We start from the raw sequence: 21,259 nt of genomic DNA on the forward strand, positions 1-21,259 counted from the left end.
AATACTTTAGGAGTTTAAAAGTTGTTATGCATTTTTCATGATACAGTAGGATGATGTTTCAGTTAAAAGCTTTTTCCAAACTTTTTGTTTTCAAGGGGCCGAGGGTAGAATAAGGACCCAAGCCCTTGCAGAATTTAAATCCTTCATGTTACGATATAAATAGGCGCTATGCATATAGAAAGCTATGAATATTTCTCTTCTAACAAAATAGATTCTGATTTGATGCCTAAGACGATGTCAAACAAAAGATTTTCTTTTCCATAAACACTAAGCTGTGACCTAATTGTGTACTCTTAATATGTCGACTATTTGGCAAGCCGCAGACGTTGAATTGCTGTTAGGAATAAGTTCAGTACAGTCCCAATAGTCAAGAAGAGCTGAATATAGAAAAGCTCACTCACAGTGATGCTGGTGTCCTTTTTGCCCTTATGTGATGAAGCAACAACGGCCAGGTACTGAATGACCTTTTTGGTGTTCTCAGTCTTGCCAGCACCAGATTCACCTCTGAGGGGAAAGAAAATAACAGAAAGAAAGGTAGGTAACTGGTGAACTCCTTCTGCCATATGATGTATGTCATGTATAAAAACAAGACTGGAATCTGCCAGGCTCTGTATATATCCCAGAACACAGTCTCTCTAAATCCACCTGACTTTAGCATGCAGAGAACGCAGTATCAGTGATGTATCTCTGTCCCATTCGTGTTTTGACTGGACACTGGGCCATTTAAGGCAATTGTAAAGCATTTTTTATGGCAGCTCATCTTGCTTTGGCAGTGCCTGAACATTTATGAGAATTGAGGCTGGCAGGGATTCTGCTCATAGTTTAAGAACAACAACAAAAATAAACAACATTAACTATGGTGTGGTACAAGAATAAGAAAAGCTATAAACTATAAAAATATAGTAGTTTTCTCTACCAAAATTCTAGCGTTAAAGCAAGTTATATCAGTGCTGGTGAATAAGGGAACTATACTGCATTGTATTATTATCTGACCTCCATGTTCAAACTTTCCATGAATTCAATGGGACCAGAGCTGGCACTGCTGGAGGCATCCCTGCTAACAGGACAGCAGGGACATCTCATATGGGGACATTTCTGACCAGCAGAACTGTCATCCTGGCTGTGCTCAGTCTCTTGGGAAGCAAGAATGCAGTGGTAACTTTCCATCTCCCAGAGGACTTCCACATTTAAGTTTGTTTACATCTTCCAAGTCTTCTTATAAAGCAAAATGCTAGTTTTCAAAGTACAGGAACAAGGATCGTATTTACAGTCTTTACTCAGAAATAAGAACATTTCCAGCCTACTCTTCCCTCTTTGTCACATTTTACCATCTCAGTTCTGCTAGATACCTTTGACTCTGATGATGACATGAACTAGAATGTTTTTATATAGTCCCGCATCAACAGTCAGAAACGGCATGAAAGTGGGTGTGGATGTAGTAATTTAGCTCTTTTGACTCTATCAAACTAGTGCTGTGAGGACAAGAGTCTACATGGAAGTCAGACCTCTTTGTCTTTGGATTTAAATTAAAATGGATTTTAAAATAAAAAGAACAATACATGTAAAAGTCCCACAGATATTTGTCAGCTCTTCTGAAACTGAATTTGTTTAGCTGGATCCACTGCAGTTGTGTTTCATTTCCTAATTAGGAAATAGGGGAGTTAATTTTTCCTACCAAGGGACGAGTAAAAAATGGACATTAAAAAAATGAGAGTAAATGCTGGGAAGAACTTTTAAATTGAGATGTCACTGATGTAAACCTTAGGAAGCCAGAAACAATTTCTGCCTGATGCACATCACAATGAGGAACGTTCAGAGTTTTAACCAGAAATAATTGAGATGGTTTCCTTTCACAAGATCTGGGTTAATTTGCACAGTTTAGAGGTTGGACCCATCCCTGCCCTGGACTTCAGTGCTAAAACATTTCCATGTTTTATTGATAAAAATTAAGTGTTCCGGGAACAATTCCAAACCAAGCACACCAATCTGAAGACATATGCGTACAAAGTTTTCAAATAAATCTACCTTGCATCTCTGATACTTTGGAAAAAAATAAAAGCATTCTTCAAACAAACTCTAGGCTTTGAACTATTCTGTTTTATTAAAGGTTATTTGTAGTTCATCACTACATGAATTGCATTTCCTTTCTCCCAGGGCAATGGTGCCCATCATTTGGCTTTTCCCTGAATGCCTGTGAGTATTACCATATAAGGCATCATTTTACTTGTAATTATCCTACCATACTGTAATGCTTTAGTTACTTAACATTTTGTTCTGTGCTTGCTTTCCTTAACTCTTTGCTCCTGCACAGTTTGAGGGTTTTTCTATTTTCTGCAGCTATTCTTTTTGAGCTTTTAAATTCCTTTTGAAGTGGACAATAACAAATTGTTCAACATGAAGTGGAAATGTTTCAACATGAAATGGAAAACAGACAGGATCTCAGAGCTATAAGGATGAAAAAAAGAATAATCATGTAATGAAGTATCACGTTCATTGCTGGTGAATACGTGTCATTTTTCAACACATCAAATCACTTTTAAATGTCCCTGACAATACACAAGTCTAACAAACAAGCACTCATTAAACAACATTACTCTGAAGGATGCAGCAGAGCTGTTGTCATGGGTGCAAGTAGATTTTAGGTCAACCCATGACAAGGTCTAGACTTCATCTCAGTGACAAAATGCCATGAGTTTGAAGAGTAATTAATGAAGAGGAATAGCTGAATCAGGTTCAGTACCTTTAAACATCAAGAAGCTTATAAGGGGAAAAACCTAGGAGGAGGAGAGCATGTGACTCAGTTAAGATCATCGGTGAATTAAATTCTTCCCAGAACTATTGAGCTGCAGCAGAACCGGTCATGCTGCTTTTTTTCCTCAGCATCTTTCTTGAAGAACCATCATTTCTAGGATGGCAGAAGCAAGTTTTATTGTGAGGTGGTATGAAGAATCCCATCTGTTTTGAATCTACATGCTCTCTTTGGTCTCAGTGACTCATCCGTTAAGGTTCTTGCAAGGATCATGATTGTGGCATGGACCATACACACAACGGGGTTCCTCCCAGGAGGCATCTTCTGGTTGTCTGAGTTCCTCAGCCTGTACCCTGAATCATGTTCCAAGTGAGGAGTGCACTATGCAAAGTCTATTGCTTCATCATTCTGGGGAGCAGACAGATCATTTTACTGAAGTATCTCAAATCATTGCTGCCATACTTAGAAGCAGCACAATCGTTGCCAGTGCACTTTTTTTCACCCAGCTCAGGTGGACAATGCAAAAACAAAGAGAGGAAAAGCAGTAATTGTTGCACAGCTGTGATCATTCCAATGGTACTTAATTCTTTTCATCCTAAGAAACTGCTTTGTTTTCCCAGAGTAAAAAGATAGACTAGGCTTATAGGCTTGCTATGCTAAAAAAAACATGAAACAATGCTCTCTCATTGTGTGATATGTTTTAAATGTATTCCTCCTTCATTTCTTGCCCAAGCATTTTTATTTTTATTTTTTATTTTTAGTAACTCAGCGATGGATTTAAAGCATACAAGTACACTTATGTAGTGCTGCTCAGTCCTCCACAACTCCGTTGTCTTCACCTTAAATGAAAATTTTCTCAGTTCGAATAGGTTTCCAAATTAGCACAAAGTGAGAGTGGGAAGCTGACCGCACTGCTGAGGGGTGAACCTGGGGTGTAGGTAGGACTGCTGCGTTTGGGGAAAGGATAGTTAAAAAACTGGATTTTGTTGAAAACTTGAAAGCTTTCTGTATTAATATTACGATACGAGACTTAGCTTAATTCCAATTTTGGACACATCTAAAAAGTAACAGGAGGATTTATTTCCAGCATTTGTTTCAGCAAGCAATGAACCACAAAAATTGCCCATTCACACATCCCTTAATCTGGCTATTCTGGCACTGTGGGAAGCCTCTGTGAACATAGCAGTCAATGAGGTGCTCCAAATCACATTAGGGCTTGGCAGGCTTCATCCTGCAGTATGAGATGTACAAAGATAATGAAAATCTTTGTCCTAGACCAGCTGAATCCCCAAACAGACCTCGCTCAGAAGCCAGCCCACTGATCCTAATAAGTTTATTTACAAAGAAATCCCGAGAGACTGAACTGGTTTGGCACCAAGCTCCACCCCAGGTCTAAAGCTACACAAGATAACCACGCGGGAGAAGGGCCAGACAGCGTTGTTTGCCAGCTCCAGCCTTTGAGATTTAGTGTGCTGGGAAAGAAAAGAGTTTAGCTTTCTTGCAGAGGAGGTTTTGCCTAACAAGACTTTGCAATTTGGAAGATGTCTTGGGTGACTTCTTCTTGACATGTATCAGGAGGGAAAGTGCGTGGAGGTAATGGAGCCAAGTGAGGCTCTGGAGAGTTTGCCTCAAAAGCAAGAGGAGAGGATGGTCACTGCCTAACCCCGAATTTTGTCTGTTGCTGTAGCAAATCAAGTGCAAACAGTATCCTGCTCTATACATTCTGATAGAAGCTAATCAATCTAAATGCACACATTAAAAAAAGTAGATATGACAGTAGGCTACTGACAGGCTGGAATGAAAAGCAGTCCAGTTAATATCCAGAATTCTCCATGCTCCTCATTTTTCTCAGTTTCCTTAAGGGACCTCTTCACTTCTAGTTCTCCCTTTATGGTTACAGTACCCGACTGCTTGTCGTAAATTCTGAATTCAAAGTCAGTTTAAACTGAGAACTTTGTGCACTGAAGTCATATTATGGCACTAATAATTGCTTCTTGTTTTGTCAACAGGCAAATCTACTAGGACTGCAGGTCAAGCTCTTTGAAGGTGAGAATATATCATTTCTATCATAATTTGAATTGATTCTAGATAACATTGTAATTGTAATGTTGAAATATAACAAAACAACCGTTTACTTACGTGCACAGGATAGACTGGTCTTCTCGGTCTGTGAATAAAGGGAAAAAAATCCATTAATTAGGGAGAATAGCTAAGTCCTGACAGAAGTACTTACATTTACAATGACTTACATTGAACAATCTAGACCTTTCAAAACCTGACAGTTCACAATTAGTCAAAAGTACAGGGTTCACATCTTATTTCATTTGCCAGCATATTTAAATAAGCATCTCTAATGGAAATATTTTGTACCAAAAAATGAACAAAAGGTTAGGAGTTCAAAAATATTTTTTTGTAAATTCCATGAGAGATGAAGTATAATGAGGACAGCAAGAAGATCAGACTCCCTATAAGAAGATTATAATTGATAATTTCAAGTCTGAAACTCGAGTTGTTATTGTGCTTATGAAATATGGCTGGCAGCCCACTTCAAAGTCTGGATAGATAAGGCATCAAAAATGAAGGCATTTTACAGTGGTCATTAGATTTTGAAAGCAAGGCCATCCAAATAGAATCCTCCAGGGATGGGGCATCCACAGCCTCCTTGGGCAACCTGTTCCAGTGCATCATCACCCTCTGTGTCAAAAACTGAGTGCACTTTTTTCTTCATTGAGGAAAAACCAGATACATTTTTTACAACAGCACATCAACAAGAACGTAAGTATTCATCATGTTGTACCATGAACAGGATTGTCAAACATATATTGGAAGAAAATTTATAAAAAGGTGGGCCGAAATCTCTATTTCTACTGTGCAAGGCATGTAAGAGGTTTCTGTGCTGCAGCCCAATGCACCATAGTGTTGCAGCATGGTTTAGAAGCACATCTTGTCATGTATCTCCCTTTTTATACACTTGGAGTTTCTCTTTACCTTCAGAAGTTTTGCAAAGAATTTTCTACCTGATCTCAGGACTTTAGGCTGTGACAGTGAACACACACACTGAGGTTCCATAATGTGCTCCATAACACCAATGTATTTCCTAAAGCTCCACTGAAAGAAGACTTCCAGAAAAGTCTGTGATACTGACAGGCTTTGCAATTTGGCCTCTGTGGCAAGATGTGTGTTTAGCATGTTCGTTGTGATCAGTTCTGAAGTAGAACCCTATTTTAAAACTGTGGAAATGTTCAGCACCAGAAGAAGCTATACAGAAAGGTGTTGGTGTCCACAGCCTTGGCCATATTTGCAAGTAGACTTGATTAAGGCTATGAACAACTTCCACCACATTGGAACTGGCCCTTCTTTGCAAGAAGCTGCCTCAAACTGCCTGCTACGGACTGTAGAAAAATCTTCTGAATAAGAAAACAAATTCCCAAGTTGGTCAAATGCATATTTGAAATGTGCACTTGGCTTATAAACCCGAGACCTGGAGCAGACAGTTAAATAAGGCAGAAGCAAACGTGTGTGTATATTTATGTATTACCCACCAGATGCAGAGTGAGCATTAGACCAGTGAAGCTTCTGGGCAGAGGCTAAGACACAAACCCTTTCCTCATTTTATTTTGTGAGCTGCATGACTTGCAGGGCTACCTCTCTGGTTGCTCACCCTTATCACTGACCTTGCATGTAATAAATGGCATGAGATAAACAAGCTTTCTGTACTGCACAAGGATAATGGAGATAAATTCAGCCTATTAAGCTTACAAGTTGTAATTGCTGCCTGGACCACAGCCAGCCCAGGAAAAGCAGTACTGGATTCTGCTCTGGCCTGGATTGATATTAAATAGCCGTATTTACTAACTGTATTTTATTAACGTTCAAACCAACATTATAACATCAACTGCTTCATTGATCCCTTGCTCAGAAAATGGCACCACTTAACGGCTTTAGTTGGTAAATTGGTACAAAATGAATCATTACGTTGCTGTTGGAGGTATTTGTCAGCACCACAGGATTCTTCCATGTACACATTCTGGAGGAGGGGCATTGTGTGCTGTGTTTATTTTTCACTGTAGGATGCTGAACTTGGCTTTCTTTAAAATTTAAAAAAAATAAGAACGCAGTAGAATTTTTGCTAAAAATACACTGTTTTGTAAATAGAAACCATTGGCATATATTGATATTACATCACGAACCCATAAATATCATAAAGAAAATAAAAGTGACTCCTTGATACAGAGTTGCCAGTGGAAATTCTGAGCTCAGGGGACATTTGAAAAAGTAATATTCCTGCAAGCCAACTATTTTTTTTTATTTCTTAGCCTGTTGCTGCACCTCTTTCCCTCCCCAGTAAGTGATAGACCCTCCTGATATTGTCTTATACAGAGGAGCACCATAGGCATTTGTGCATGTGCACTTTGTGTCTCTGATAGCAATTTGCCTGAAGGCTGCTGGGAGTTCTTGGAGGGAAAAGCAAAACTATCTGTTTGGTTTTTTTTCATCTTTTCCTTGTAATCCTGAATGGCTTCTAATATCACATCTCTGCGATCCAATTGTTCCCTGTAAGTGGGCAGCCCTATGGCTTTCCTGTAGAAGTCTGTGAGAAAGCAGAAGGAAAAGACAGCATGTTTGGTCACTGGACTTATCCCCTTCTAATGCCCCAAGCACTTGGCAGCCTTATGAAGTCCTGAAGCAATAATCCCTCTGTTGCTGAGTTGCACACTCTGACCTGCAAAACCTCCCACTGAAATACTGGCCTATGCACGTTCATGGAGGGAGAATATGCAACACTGCTCCATTTCCTTCAAAAGCTTCAACATATTGAAAAGGTAAGGATGAAATGAGGAAACCAAATCCTATTCTGTTTTGTCTTGAGCTGTAATGCCTGCCTCATTTGTTTTCCTGGACTCTCCATATTGATTGTTTCTATTTCTGTTCTGAAATATTTTATTTTCTATAGGAAAGATGGTTCCCTGTTTATTTATTTATTATTATTATGATTTAACATTTAATAGTAAACAGACCTCATTCACAGTCTAAAATCCACCACCTTTCCTAACCCTGAAATAGACTTTATTTTTCTGGAATATGCTTCACTTTTTCACCAGCCACCTCCAGGTGTAGAAATATGCTGGTGGGCATATGCCTGTAGGAATCATATGCCCCTCTGTTCTTAATAGACATGCTAGTTCTGCTTAATCACAAACAAAATCAGATGGTTTATCACAATGAAGCAGCAAGCTGGCAGCTTTACCATAAAAGGGAAGAACAGACTGAAGCCATGCTCCAACACTCACTGCTTCTTTACATTTGTTAATAACTGTACTGCCTAAAGGGGACATTTCTGTATGGTCCTGCTAAGGACACAGTAAACAGCTGGGTTTTCATGCAGCTTCCTTTTCTAGGACCTTGGGAACTGTGCTTCCTTCCCAAACCTCCCAGTAGCTACAAGGTTGTTTGTTTTTCCATCTTTAACTCAAGCTTGCTTACAAAGTGCTTACATAAAAATGGCTTTGCAGAAAATAGATAAGTTTCTTGGTGTTGCAGAAAGCCTCAGTATGTCTTCTCAGTATCATTCAGAGCATTTAATAAAGGCATAATCTTCCACATGAAAAAAATATTTCTGTTATTACTACTACACAACTTGACTTTCTGTATTTGTGCTGTTTATCACTCATTTGCTCTTTGCCACCTGCAGAGACAATGGCAGAACACAGCAGAATTACCCATCCTCAGTGGCATCTGGCAGTGCTGCAGAAGCCATCCATCCACCCAACTCTGGCTTCTCTACCCTGGACCATGGTGCCCTCTCTTGTGCTGCATCATGCCTTTGTGCAGCCACACTGCACACCAGGCTGCAGTAACCCACCCTAAAGTGGACCTCGCAAAAAGCAAGGAATGATTTTAACTGGACCATTTCTGTGTGAAGTCTGAATGAAGACTGGTGCTGGGAGTGTTGGAATGAGGAAGCTGAGCCCTTTGCATAGCAACTGTGCAGTGCTATTGCAACTGCAATGAGAAGCTACTGCATCTATAACACAGGGTATAGAGGTCAGTAAAGAAACATGGGGGGACTTTTTTACGATCGTTGTCTCTGGCATCCAATTATTTGATTTCTGTTAACAGTGGCTGTGTTGTCACCAGAACAACTTTGATGGGACTTGATCATCTTCCCTAATGAATACGTTAACCAAGTAAGTCTCGAAGGCAGAGGAGGAGCACGTGCTTTTTGCTGGATGTTTGTGCCAGCAGAGGGTTGGAATGTGAAGAGTCGTGATCCCCAGACGATGAATCCGCAATAGGACCAGCTTCTGGCATATACCATGGCTTGACTTGCTGAGAGATAGAGGTAGCCATGACATTTGAACAAGCTGAGTGCTTTTGGCCAAGCAGTCCTGATCACTGAGTACTAGAATGTAATTCTTCAGTCTCATGAGCCTAAGATATATTTTAGTTTGGTGAGAAGAGACTACACAAGTTTCTCAGACAAGGAGTAGTATTGACATTTCTCAAGGAAAAAATCCAGTGCCCTGATCCGTGTTTATGAGCACGAGTATCTCTTTATACTCCCTTTACAAACGTGCTTACAAAAACCCACGAAGCACTCTGTCTATATGTAATGCATACACACACACTGAATTATGTCCATGCCCACGCTCGCCACCTAAGCACGAATACAACTTGGATACACAACTAGTTATATCAAGCTTTGGTTTAATTTTATGCACAAAACATGAGTCTGTTTTTCCAAGGAAAAGCTCAACTTTGAAGGCAGATTGGGCCCTCTTCAGAGATGGAGGGACTCCAAAATTGCATGTACAAGTAAATAAGCAAGTAAAGCGTGGGTGTCCTGGGCTCATGATGCAAGATCTTGTGGGAAGGGTTTGGCTGCTGTGCCAGCTGTTTGTGATTAGGAGGAGGTAGTGGAAGTGCCCCTCTTAAATGTTCAACTTACAGTCTGTTCCCTCCTCCTTCCTTTCCCCTTCCTTCCTATTTGTTCTCCTCTCTCTTTCATGTCAGGAAGGTTTCCTTCCAGAAAAGACATGTGAATCATAAGGTATGAAGTTTCATCAAGAATCAGTGGAGTCAGGACGTTATTCCAAGCACCCAAAAAGTGAACAGAAAGAAGGGAAAGCATCCACTTGTGCTGCCTCCTCCTCCCAGTCTGCGAGGCACAGCTAAATCCTGCCTGTTCTAGAAGTAGTTAATGACTGCAGTGAAGGGTGATCAAGCTCAGATGGCTTCACAAGACCACCTTAGGAACAACAGGTGAGAGGAAGAGTGAAAGAGGTCTTTATCAGGCAGAGAACTGATACTAGTTTCATCTTAAGAAGGAAAATCATATGTACTGCTATACTGAAACAATTCTTATTTTTCAGTAGTAGATGCAGTACGACATTCCTCCTTTTCCCCTGTGGGTACCTTGCAGCATTTTCCCAGTTGACTTTTCCCTCATCCCATTTATAGGGACAAATGGCTGAGTTCTGTGCTGAATGACAAGGGTACTGCTGAACTTCTTGCATAGCTCCCCAGTGAGGCTTACTGCTGAAAGGCTTTGGGGAAAGAAGGCTGCTTTGACTGCAGGGCCTGCTCAGAACCCTGAGAAGTGCTGCATGCAGAGCACAGAGATCAACGCCTGATCTGCAAGGCAGATACGTGGCTGAAGCTTACAGGGATCTGCTTCTACCAAGTAAGTTTCCTTAAGCTTTGGCTCCATTAAATATGAGATTCAATGCATGATGTTATCCTAAAAGCTTAAACCTCTCAACCCTAAATATTTTTTATATACCTGTCTTTGTTGTTACAATAGGGAGGAATGTCTGATTTCAGTATGTCTGTTATTGATGCCTTATTGATCCTCCTTTGCTGCACTGTAATTCTGCCTCCTGTGGGTGATAAAATTCATACAGCTCCAGTAAAGAAATGCCCCATAAGTGACAGGAAGAAAAAATGTTGATGTTTTAAGGAAAAATTTAGAGTTGAATTCATTATATTTTAAGTACTTGTGTCTGAAAATGTAAGATCCTAAGGTTAGAAGTTGAAGGTAAAATTAGCTGATCAACTTACAAAAGTAAATGACCTTCAGGTGATTTTCATTATCTGGGTTATTTTGTTAACACTGCAGTTAGTATATTAAATACTCAAGACATTTTTGGGGAGAAATGACCTGTTTTGATGCTTTTGATATCTGTCACCACTGGTGTGTGTACCTGTATGTACTGCTTGTTCCAAATTAATAGATGATATTAAGTTGATATTTAAAGACAGCGGAAGTCTGAAAGGTGTTGTTCAAATTGGACAGCACAGAGGCCTATCATAGACATTGTCTACTCTGAGCCTTGAATGATAACAACATGAGCCATCTGCATTGCTCTGAACAGACTGATCTTAAGATCTAGTCCACTTATTTCTTTCAGATTCCAACTACAGGAGTGCTGCAATCATTGTGATCACAATGTGTGCCAGGGTCATGGTTAGATAAAGTGCAAAATGGTTTTGAATGGATTAGTATCTCCATAGCAATTGCCATTCTCTGTTTGTATATAAATGTTGCTAAGAAGTCAATGCTGGGTATTTATCTAGCAGCTAAACTGACATTTCTAAATGCTGTTAATCATTTTTCCTCTGTCAGACCAAAAACCCGTAAGCCTTAAATCCTTAAACTTGAAACAAGGCAGCCCTAAGCTTCAGGGACGAGTTTGCAAATCTTGCTGAACCGCAGTTGTAGGGCAGAACTTCTGCAGGAACAGACCTCAAACGGAGATTTACATTTCAAAGTGTTCTGCAGCCTCCTGGTTCCCCAGAGCACCAGAGGCTCCTGTGAGATGGCAGCCAGTCACGTCCCTGCATTCTGTCGATGTTGCAGCCTTCTGTGGTCATTGCTGTAGCTTTTTTATCTCTAAATGAATGATCTTTCCTTAGGACAAAATCCCCCTATCCTGTCAGTATTCAATGCAGAAATTCCTTACTTACTTCTAAGGTTTCATTTGTATGCTTTGGGGTCTGATTGACTTCCTGCTGCTGCTCTATTAGAAAGCAGAGCACATCTCAACTCAAGACTCCAAAGCATCAGACTGTGCTAACAGTAGCCCCAAAGTGTTATTTGAATCTGCTTACTAGGAGAGAGCGAGGAGCAATGCCTACCGATGCAATAGCCTTAGCAGCTAACTTTGGAATAGTCTCCACTGGTGCAAAGGGAGCGTTTTCCATGCCCGTATTTGCCAAAACTATTTGCTCAACATTGAAACCTTCCCACATGCCTCGACACAGATGGGTAAAAGGATTGTTTTTCCTTTTTGAGTCAGTGTTTGTGGAGTGCCGTTCCTGCCAAAGAATTCCTCCGAAACTTCTTGAAAGCCCATTTCTCCCTCTGTATCAGAGCTTTTGACCGTGCTTCTTGCTGGAGCACACGTGCAGCAGCAAGTTGTTTTCTCCCATGTTAAGGTGCAGTGATTTCTAAGAACTCGCCTACCTTGCAGCATGCTCCTGTAGGCTGTGTCCGCAATAGCATAGATGTGGGGCGGCATCTCGTGCCTCTTCTTTCCCTTGTACATGTCAATAATCTTCTCTGAGTAGATGGGCAGCTGTTTGTATGGGTTTATCACAACGCAGAAGAGACCTGAATAAGTCTGCAAGGAAATTCAAGTAAAAAGGGGAATTAATATCACATACTGTGTCTAGGCTGGAAAACACAGTCATAGGCTGCACTGAACTAACAGGATTTTAGCAAATAGCAATTATTTTTCTCGATTTAGTATGACAAATGAAGTGGCAATATCTGGATGTACGTGTGTGAGTGCAGCTTCCGAGTGCATAAATAATTACATATTTTCTGGCAGTTTCCTTATTAGAAATCAATCTTTTCTGCTTGTAGAATCACTGCTTTGATACGATGCTGCATGTTTTGCTTTTACTTCATTTGTTTTTGGTACATAGTGAATCACCTTTATGTGTGATGACCTAGGGACTATAATGCTTCAGAATGTTCCTTTACACATGTATTGGTGTGCTGGGATATTATTTGCTCAGGCAGGTATCAAATTCTTAAATCTTAGATCAGAAGTTTGGGTTTATGTTGACCATATAATCACCGCATAGCAGTAATGATTAATGGGAGTCTTTGGAAAAGAGATTATTCCAGTTCCAAACAGATCTCTTATCAGAACAACCATAGACCTTCACTGAGATGCTGTTCCTATAAGAGACTCAAGGAAAAATCTGTTTTCTGTGTTCAGTTTACTGAAGGTATTCATCTAAAAATGTATGCATAAACAAGCAAGAACACTGGCCACCAGCTGATGGCTGTTATCCAGGTTCTGATAGGTTTAAAAAACATCCTTTGCTTCAGGAAGCTCCAGCTTATTGAACTGAGAATGGAAATATTAGTGAGTGCTAATAGATGAAGAGCCATATGTTACAACAGTTACTAAAAGGAAGTGAAGTAAACACACAATAAATAAGTAAAGATAAATGATAGTTTCAGCCCTTAAACCAGCCTATGGCAACTATTTTTTGAAATGACACCAGCCTGAAACAAATGGAATAATGAACTTTTGTCCTTTATGACTTGGACGTAAGTTGTTTGGATTTCCCCAGTTCTTGACTGAGCACTGTATTGCACAGCGCTGCCTTGCCCTAACCTCAGTGCTGTGTCTAAGGACAGCTGAAGCTGCCTCAGTTCCCCCACAGGAACCAGGATAGCACAGGACTGTAAAATGCCATCTCAAAGGCTTGGATCTGGGCACGGGGGTTTCCCTTTCCTGACCATATTAGGAAATGGCACAACGTGGTCTCAGCACTGCCTGAGAGCTTTATATGGTACTGAGCAAACAGGGCGAGAGCGTCCATCAGCTCCTGGCAGTGAGGAAAGGTTGGGTGCCCCGCATTGGGCAGAACATCTGGGCTGCTTCAAGATACCATGGGGGCATTTCCTACCTTTACAGCATTGCAACTGCATCTTCACTAGCTCTTGATGTTCCTGAGTTAAAACCTTTGGGGAGAGTAAATCACTGCTGTGCTGGCTTTTAACTGATGACAGTTTAGGACAAAACGCTGTGCTAATTGTGTTAAAATGAACTTCAGTGCTGCATGCTCAATACACTTAAAACAAACAAAAAAAATCCTACATAAGCCAGGATGACCACTAGGCCCTTAAGGGAAGAATAGTAAGATGTTTTTTCAGTTGATGTGCTATATGTACTCAGCTACTAATATCCAAGTAAGTAAAAGAATAGATTTTCAATTCTGGAAGTTTCTTAGGTCTCACTTCCCTGAAATTTTTAGATATTTTCCTGACTTGCATCATGCAAAGTCTAGATGTCACTGTGTGGTTTTTTTATGTGCACACCAAAGTGCCACACATCCAAAAAAAAGCCTGAGTTGATGAAGTTCAGGCTGGATTGCAGCTGATACCTCCTCTCACCTGAGGGAGGTTAACCAGTACTTGTGGCTTCACCACTCATAGCTCCAAATGTTCTACAAGGATCTGGGGAGAACAGATTAACATAGACAATGTTCTGAAGTCAAGGAAGCAAGTTAGCCAAGAATGGAGTTGGAAGTGGAATTTAAAATTTCCATGCCTTGGATTGTTCTCCTGAGGTATGGTCTGTCCAGGGATGGGGATCTGCAGTCATGTCCATCCCTGGAGAACCCAGGGGCAAGATTTGATATCTTAGGGATAGTGTCCACACAGGAGTGCTGACCCTTAGACAGCACCACTGATGGTTAAGAGAGACTTATGCAAATACATACGTCTGAGTTGTTAGTGCCTACATCTGGGCAAAGGTATCCCTACACTTGTTCTAACATGCATGTATAGTTTCCTATAGACAAGCAATTTTACACCGTTGAGCAAAGACTGAATGAATAGTGCCTATAAGTGCAGGTACAAGAAACTTGTTTATGCTTTCAGATTGACTTGAATTCCTATTTTATTGATGCTTATACTGTCATTTTTGGTCTCATTTGTGTCTGGACCAATCAGATTCTGTTTGTTCTCAGCAGCGTGAAACAAGTGTTAGTGGCAAACCACTTCTTATTCTTTTTTTCTTAACTCCATCAACGAAAAAGGTCAGGGTGTTCTTTCAGTGTATGGTTACTTTGAATTATTGCACACTTTATTCCTCTGATTAAATAATATTTACTTTAAGGACAGATGATTTGCTCTGAGACTTTTTTTTTGCTTCAGCTAGTTGAATTTTTTTTTCTCTATAGCATAATTGGGAATCCCCGCTTGCATCAGTGATGCTCTAAAGAGAAGAACAGTAAGGTCAAGTTGTTTTTGTATGTGTGTGATTCCAAGGCAGGCAATGTAGGCAGCCAAGGCAAAGAGAGGAGATGGTGGTTTAAAGTTGGAAGTAGATGAGAACAAAGCCAAAAAATCTGTTTATAACCTTCCCACAGCTTTTTCTTTCCCCAAAAGGCGTGACAGTGCCTAATAGGACAGCTTTGTGTAAGGCCGGGCAATTGAAAACAGTTTTAGGTTTCCTGAAAATACTATCTCTATTACAACTCATATATTTTTTTTATAACTGTTAATTAATCACTATCTTAAAATCTTGTCTCTTGAGAAAGCGCTTCATTTCAGATATGCTTCCGTGTTTGACTCCATGAAAACAAATCTTAACTTTTCAGAAGTGGATGATGCATGTAAATAAACTTCCTGTAGGATGTGAGAGTTCCATTAAACTCCACAAAGTAAATGGACACTTCTAGTAATTCCTTTAAATCTTGCTATGGTGCAAAACATTTTCAGACTAATTCAATTGTAGTAATAAGCACTTTGTGTTCTAATATTATAATGACACACAGCTCCTTCTGTTCACCTGTAGGCAAAGAATATAATAAATCTAAATGCTGAGAGCATGGAAGGTCCAGTTTCTTTCAGGCACCTTGATGACATGTGTTTAATACATGCCTGAAGGAAAGATCTTCAGCTTTAGCTCTATTAAGTTATGCATAACAATTAAATGTTGGGGGGGGGGTTGTTTAACTATATATAACTATCTTATTTTCTGCTTCATTTCCTGCCTTCCAATTTAGCATTCTTCAAATTAAAGAGGGCTCTATTCCTGCCTCTAAAGCCACGTTACGTAAGCTCTGTGCTTTCTTTCACTCAATAGTGGTCTGTCATGCAAGTAAAATTTCCATGGACTGAATTATTTGACTTCTTCTCTACAACATAACGTAGGGATCCTCCATATAAAATCAAAGATAACAGCTAAATCCCATGGAAATTCCTGGCTTCTTTTATAGTTCGATGACTATTGATGCAGATTATTTTAATGGCAAAACATGGTTATGTTAACACACTTGTGTGAAATGGGAAGCAGAAAAATCTTGGCCCTGTATCACATGAACATGGAGATATTAGAATTTACCCAGGCTTCTCTGATCTGCAAGTTGACCAACAGGGGGGCGGGGGGGTGGGGGTGGGGGAAAGCCCTAGTAGATGCATATCTTTGAAGGATATGAGCATTCTCAATTGAATTCCAGTGGGATTTTTCATTTAGTCAAACATAAGGTTTTACTCAAGCAGCCACCAAACCAGAACTTGTCCATGGCATTGCATTTCATTAGTAATTTGCCTCAGAAAAGACTATGTAACCTGGCTTTTCCATGTGTTCTTTTTTGAAGTTACTGTTGGGGCATATGGACTGAAAACTTGCTCAGGTTTCCATTTAAGTCATGATTTTCAAAGCAGCAGGAATGCTCTTTAACTATCAGAGGATGCTCTCCAAGTCAATAACATCATAATTAGCAAACTTTGGGGAATAAATCCTTTATGTGTTTTAATTTAGTTGAATAAAGAGTAATAAGGCAGAAGAATCATGGAGAAAAAAGTCACTTAAATACATTTTTTGCTGAGGAATATGTACTTGCATGGCAATGTTATACACAAATATTGTATCCCAGAGAGCAGGTGGGATCCACCTTGTTTGTGATAGGGCATGTGTTAACAGTAGCATGCAAGATAAAATCTCTTGTGCGTGTTTGTCTCTACTTACATAAATTAAGCCTGAGAAGTATCTCTCCCTTAGATTGTGCAGCACTGAGGCTTCGTTGAGGCAAGTCAGCTCGGCCATGTCCTCCACTTTGGAGAACTTCGGAGGGTTCATCTTCTGGATATCATCCTTGCTCAGTGTCACTTTCTTTCCATTTTCTTGCAGTTCTACTGTCACCTCATCCCCCTTCTCTTCCTTGATACTTGCTGCTTCAAATCCATGTTTCTCTGATGGAACCCAAACCAGTTTCTTTGCTGACCAGTCAGCCTGGGCAAGTGGGTTGTTAACGAAGTTTTTGTCCACAAAGAGGAATTTCTCATCATCGCTGAGAGCTTTTTGAGACATTTTGACTCAGTAATTACCTGTGGAAGAGGCAAAATATTCTGCTTTAAAAGAGAAGCAAATGTGAAGGTGTTCCAAGCAAAACATCTTTGCTAAATCCTTGCCATGTGGTAGCTCCTAAGTACTGCAAATCCTGGGTCATATCTTGCTTTTCCACACAGATACTGTTGTGTTTCAACCTTAGAGAATCTCATTTGAGTACCCGAGTCTCACTCCTTTGTTACTGTGTCTGAAATCATGTAACTCAAAATCTTTAGGACACTAAACAAGTGAGGACTGAGCTAATTACCCTCATTTTGTTTGTTTTGTACAGAAGATTGGAGAGAAAAGTAAGACACAATTAGCACTTGTGCAATTAGACTGTCAGGACTGCAGCAAGAGCACCATCTGAGCAGTTTCTTCCAGCCTCATCTCTTATTCATTACAAATTTGATTTAACTCGGATATACTCAAAAGTTACCAGTGCTGAAATAGTGTTGGGTGTGTGCTGAAATACGAGTGGAATAATGAAGTAATTAGTAAAAGAACAATTCCCAGGTTGTGTTTCAGAAAGAACAGAAACAGCCTTTTTCTTGCTAAGGACCGTTCCCAATTGCTCTGTTACCCATTTCATTTGGAGAAGAAAAAAGATTAAGAGAAGATCAAAAGAAATAACTTGAAAGCAAACTCAAGAAAAAAAACACCACTGCAATCAGTAGTGCTGGTGAAGGGGAAGTACTTTAGAGTTACTCTCTTTCTGTGTCTCAGACAGTGAGAGCTGATTGTTTATGAAGGGTTGATATTCACAACTTAAGAAAGAAGTAGAGAAAATAAAACAAGTTCTGAAGTTACATCAGTTATTAGATACCCTGAACTGTGATGCTCGGATTGGAAGGATGATGCATCTGTGTCATGCAGTTGCACATAACGTTGTGCAATTGCGCATGGATAAGTTGCTGGATGTATCTGCTCTGTAGGTGGGAGCAATGGGAGGGTTTTGGCTGTTTTGCACCGTGTTTAGGAGGGAGGAAGCAGCTTTTTTTTTTCCCTGGCCATTGGAAATCAAGACGTAGCTGCAGCAGCTGGGCTGATTAATGCTGGAGCATTCTTAAGTATGGGATGTACAGTACTCAATGAGAAAAGGAGTAAACAGAGGTCTTGTAGTTTGCTACAGAGTAGGAAACAAGTGGCGCTAGTCAGGAAAGCTGCTGTGCAGCAAAGCAGGGAAGGCAGCTCTGGGGAGTAGGGAAGAACATGGCTGAGAAAAACAACAGGAGACAGAGGCTGTTTCATTTCCTTATTGAGAGTGAATTTAATGTTTGCAGTATTCAAACAAACACAAGTCTTGAGGGATTTTGGAGAACTGACTGCTAAAGATGTCAGCAATGAACCCATAAGCAGAATGATACTTGCAAAGCCCCAGCTCTGTGGTACGAGGCCAAATGGACACCCTGTACTCTGGGAGTATCAGAGAGTGGTTTCCAAGTATTTGTCCCCAAAACCTTCCCACAGATTAACATTTTTTTGCAAGGCCGAAGTATGTGAGAGGTCTGAGAGAGAAGGATGGATCATGCAGAAGGTGATCGAAAGCTTAAAAACAAATCTAGGATTCTAGAAGTGCTGAAATGAGTTAGGTGAGATCCTAGTGAAATGCAGTGGAAATAGGGTGCCCTGACTCTTTAAACTCCCTTGAAAAGGCCCACATCTGAAGAAAAACAGCTTTCCTCTAAACGTGCATATTCTAGTGACACTTAACCTGGAAAAACCTCAGCAGGAAAGTTTACCCAGATCACTCATGAACACTCGATGTGTGTGGTGAGGTGGGTAAGTGGGAGGGAGAACCGAACAGCTTGGTTCTGTGCACCACCGCTCGCCCATGTGTGGTGTTCCTTGCCCTGAGCCCCTGCGAGGAAGCTCTGTAGGATGCAGCCCTTTGCTGGCTCCCAGGGGATTCTTGGAAGAGAGCTGCAAGAGGAAACTATTTGACCTCTGTGCGGATTAAAGCAGAAAATGTTCCCTTGCTGCCAAGAGGGCTGGTAGAGCTGCACAGTTCCAATAATGGAGATGGTATTCTCTCCAGCAGAGCTTTCCAGCTGGCGTCCGCAGGGTGAAGGCAGCTGGATGGAGGAACCATCCCCAGGGCTGCAGAAGCAGGGCTAGGGGAGCAGCAGGAGATCCCATGGTCTCTGTTCCTGCTGCAGAAGCAGAGGCACCCTCTTGCCCTGGTAGAATGGAAGGAGATGCTGAGGAGAGGTGAGAGGCTTTTGGTTTGCCATAGACCCAGAGAAGAGAGCTAGGGAATTGCCCCAAAGGGCTGGGTTGTGATGTCCTTGAGTAAGTGCCAAGTGGCAGCACATCCATATTGAATTTGATATTGACATCAGAAACATCCGAAAATTACACTGTACTGCAGAGCTGAGTTTCATGGAGTCAAATCCTGCTACTTGGAGGCTGCCCGAAAGTGATGATGGTGGAAATTGTCCTGACCATTCACCTCAAAAGCTCAGCCAAAGACGAAACAGCTGGCCTGCTGCAAAGCATGCAACCAGTGGGATGACTCAACTGTTCTTTGCTTGTCTTGTTGCTCAGGGACCAAGGGAAGCTCTTTCCTCATTACACAGAGCTTCCTGGGAGTAAAATGTTTGGTACCTTGTGTTTAAATTTCATCTTCCTGAAAATTAGCTGAGGTTGTAAGGTCTAAGAGATGGAATGAACTGCAAATCTTGTGAACACAAGTTTTTATTCAGATCTAAGTCCTGTATTAGACTGTTCATAGTCATGTATGATCCTGTGAATATTAGTTTAAACGTGGTAAGAATAAACTCTCTGCAAGAAATAGGGACTATTTAGTCTGAACCATGTAATTCCTATGAGAAATGAGGAAGAAACACAGATTTGACTAAAAAGATTTCAAGAATGATGACCTGGAATCTGAGGATGAAGCTTGAATAGTTGCTGAGTACAGTTGTAGTAACAAAGGAAATTCTGTTACAGAGTGTAGATTAAGAAGCACAGTAATGAAGTAAAGTTTTCTTAATAGAAGGTGTGTGAGATGAGCACCACAGACTTGAGCAGATTTGTCCTAATGAGGTGCTGACGCTTTCTGAATCATAACAGGCAGTGCCTGCAGGTCCATCTTTGATCTGTACTGTATTGTACTGGTCCAGCATGACTGATGTTGGGAGATTGGGTCAAGGAGACAGACTGATGATTGGCTGTTGAGAACGCTCCCTGAGAAGACAAGGCTGAGCTCTTGGCCAGCCCCTGGGTTTCATCCATAGAGCTGGCTAACAAAAAAAGGAGATGAAATATTTCATCAGTGCAAACTTGGCACGAGGTTATTATCTGTTCTTTCAGGAGGATGATAGCACAGATCTTTAGGGCAAGAGCAAAGTCTGTTCTGTACCCAGAAGTGAGCTATCCTGAAGAAAGGAGGAGGAAAAACAATGATAAAAAATATTACTTGCATGAGGTTTTTTTGCCTCAGAAATATGCCAGATTACACCAAGAGCTGGATGAATCTGCTATGCTTGTTCAAACTCCTAACATGCACATACACAGGGGCACACACACTTCCATAACCTATTTTCTATTCCTCCTTCTTCTGCCCTTGTGCTGATTTTCCTTTCCCTTATAATGTCAGTGTTGGAATCTGATTGCTGTTTTTACAATTAGTTTATCCTGAGTGTATTATTCCAAGGACAAAGTATAAATATTTCCAGGAAGTGCTCTTTCATTAAAAGGTTACTGCCTCCTGGGTCAGAGCTTATAGGGACTGCTCTCATCCTAATGAGATGATAAAGGGCACTTCTCTCTTCCTTTGCAGGATGTCAGTATAAAAGCTTATCATGGCTGCACAGGGAAGAATTATCCAAACAGTGGATTCGCACACGTGAATTATTCAGAAAACAAGTCATGCTCTCATAGTGGTTTCTGATGGAAGGATGTAGCCATAACCTGCTTCTTGTCTCAAAGTGTGCCTCCAGAGGTACAGTCACTTTGTGGAGGTCTTTTCAGGTTGCTTATCTTTCATTTTTCCAGTACTTGACAGAATCACCCAACTGAGCATAGCTAAGGGGGAAAATAATGAGAAAATAGTAATAATCCAAGGGTGAATCCTGATCAATTGATGTTCATTTTGGACTGGCTTTATCACAGGCACTGCGAGGCATCCCTCCCGGCCTTCTGCATC

General features: G+C 40.7%; 1 protein-coding gene across 3 annotated transcripts in view; it reads right to left on the reverse strand.

Moving 5' to 3' along the window:
- The window catches only part of MYH11 (myosin heavy chain 11), a 53,208-nt gene that overhangs the window by 29,941 nt on the left and 2,008 nt on the right, over nucleotides 1–21,259 (reverse strand). For all 3 annotated transcript variants that reach the window (XM_072349099.1, XM_072349098.1, XM_072349100.1), the window contains exons 2-5: nucleotides 16,750–17,108; nucleotides 12,216–12,372; nucleotides 4,889–4,916; nucleotides 402–504 (exon numbers count right to left, since the gene is read on the reverse strand). In XM_072349099.1, coding sequence (XP_072205200.1) covers nucleotides 402–504; nucleotides 4,889–4,916; nucleotides 12,216–12,372; nucleotides 16,750–17,091 — 630 coding nt within the window. In that variant the 5' untranslated portion in view covers nucleotides 17,092–17,108. The remainder of the gene's footprint in view (nucleotides 1–401; nucleotides 505–4,888; nucleotides 4,917–12,215; nucleotides 12,373–16,749; nucleotides 17,109–21,259) is intronic.

Source organism: Excalfactoria chinensis, chromosome 14 (assembly GCF_039878825.1).
Source record: "Excalfactoria chinensis isolate bCotChi1 chromosome 14, bCotChi1.hap2, whole genome shotgun sequence".
NCBI classification, from domain to species: domain Eukaryota; kingdom Metazoa; phylum Chordata; class Aves; order Galliformes; family Phasianidae; genus Excalfactoria; species Excalfactoria chinensis.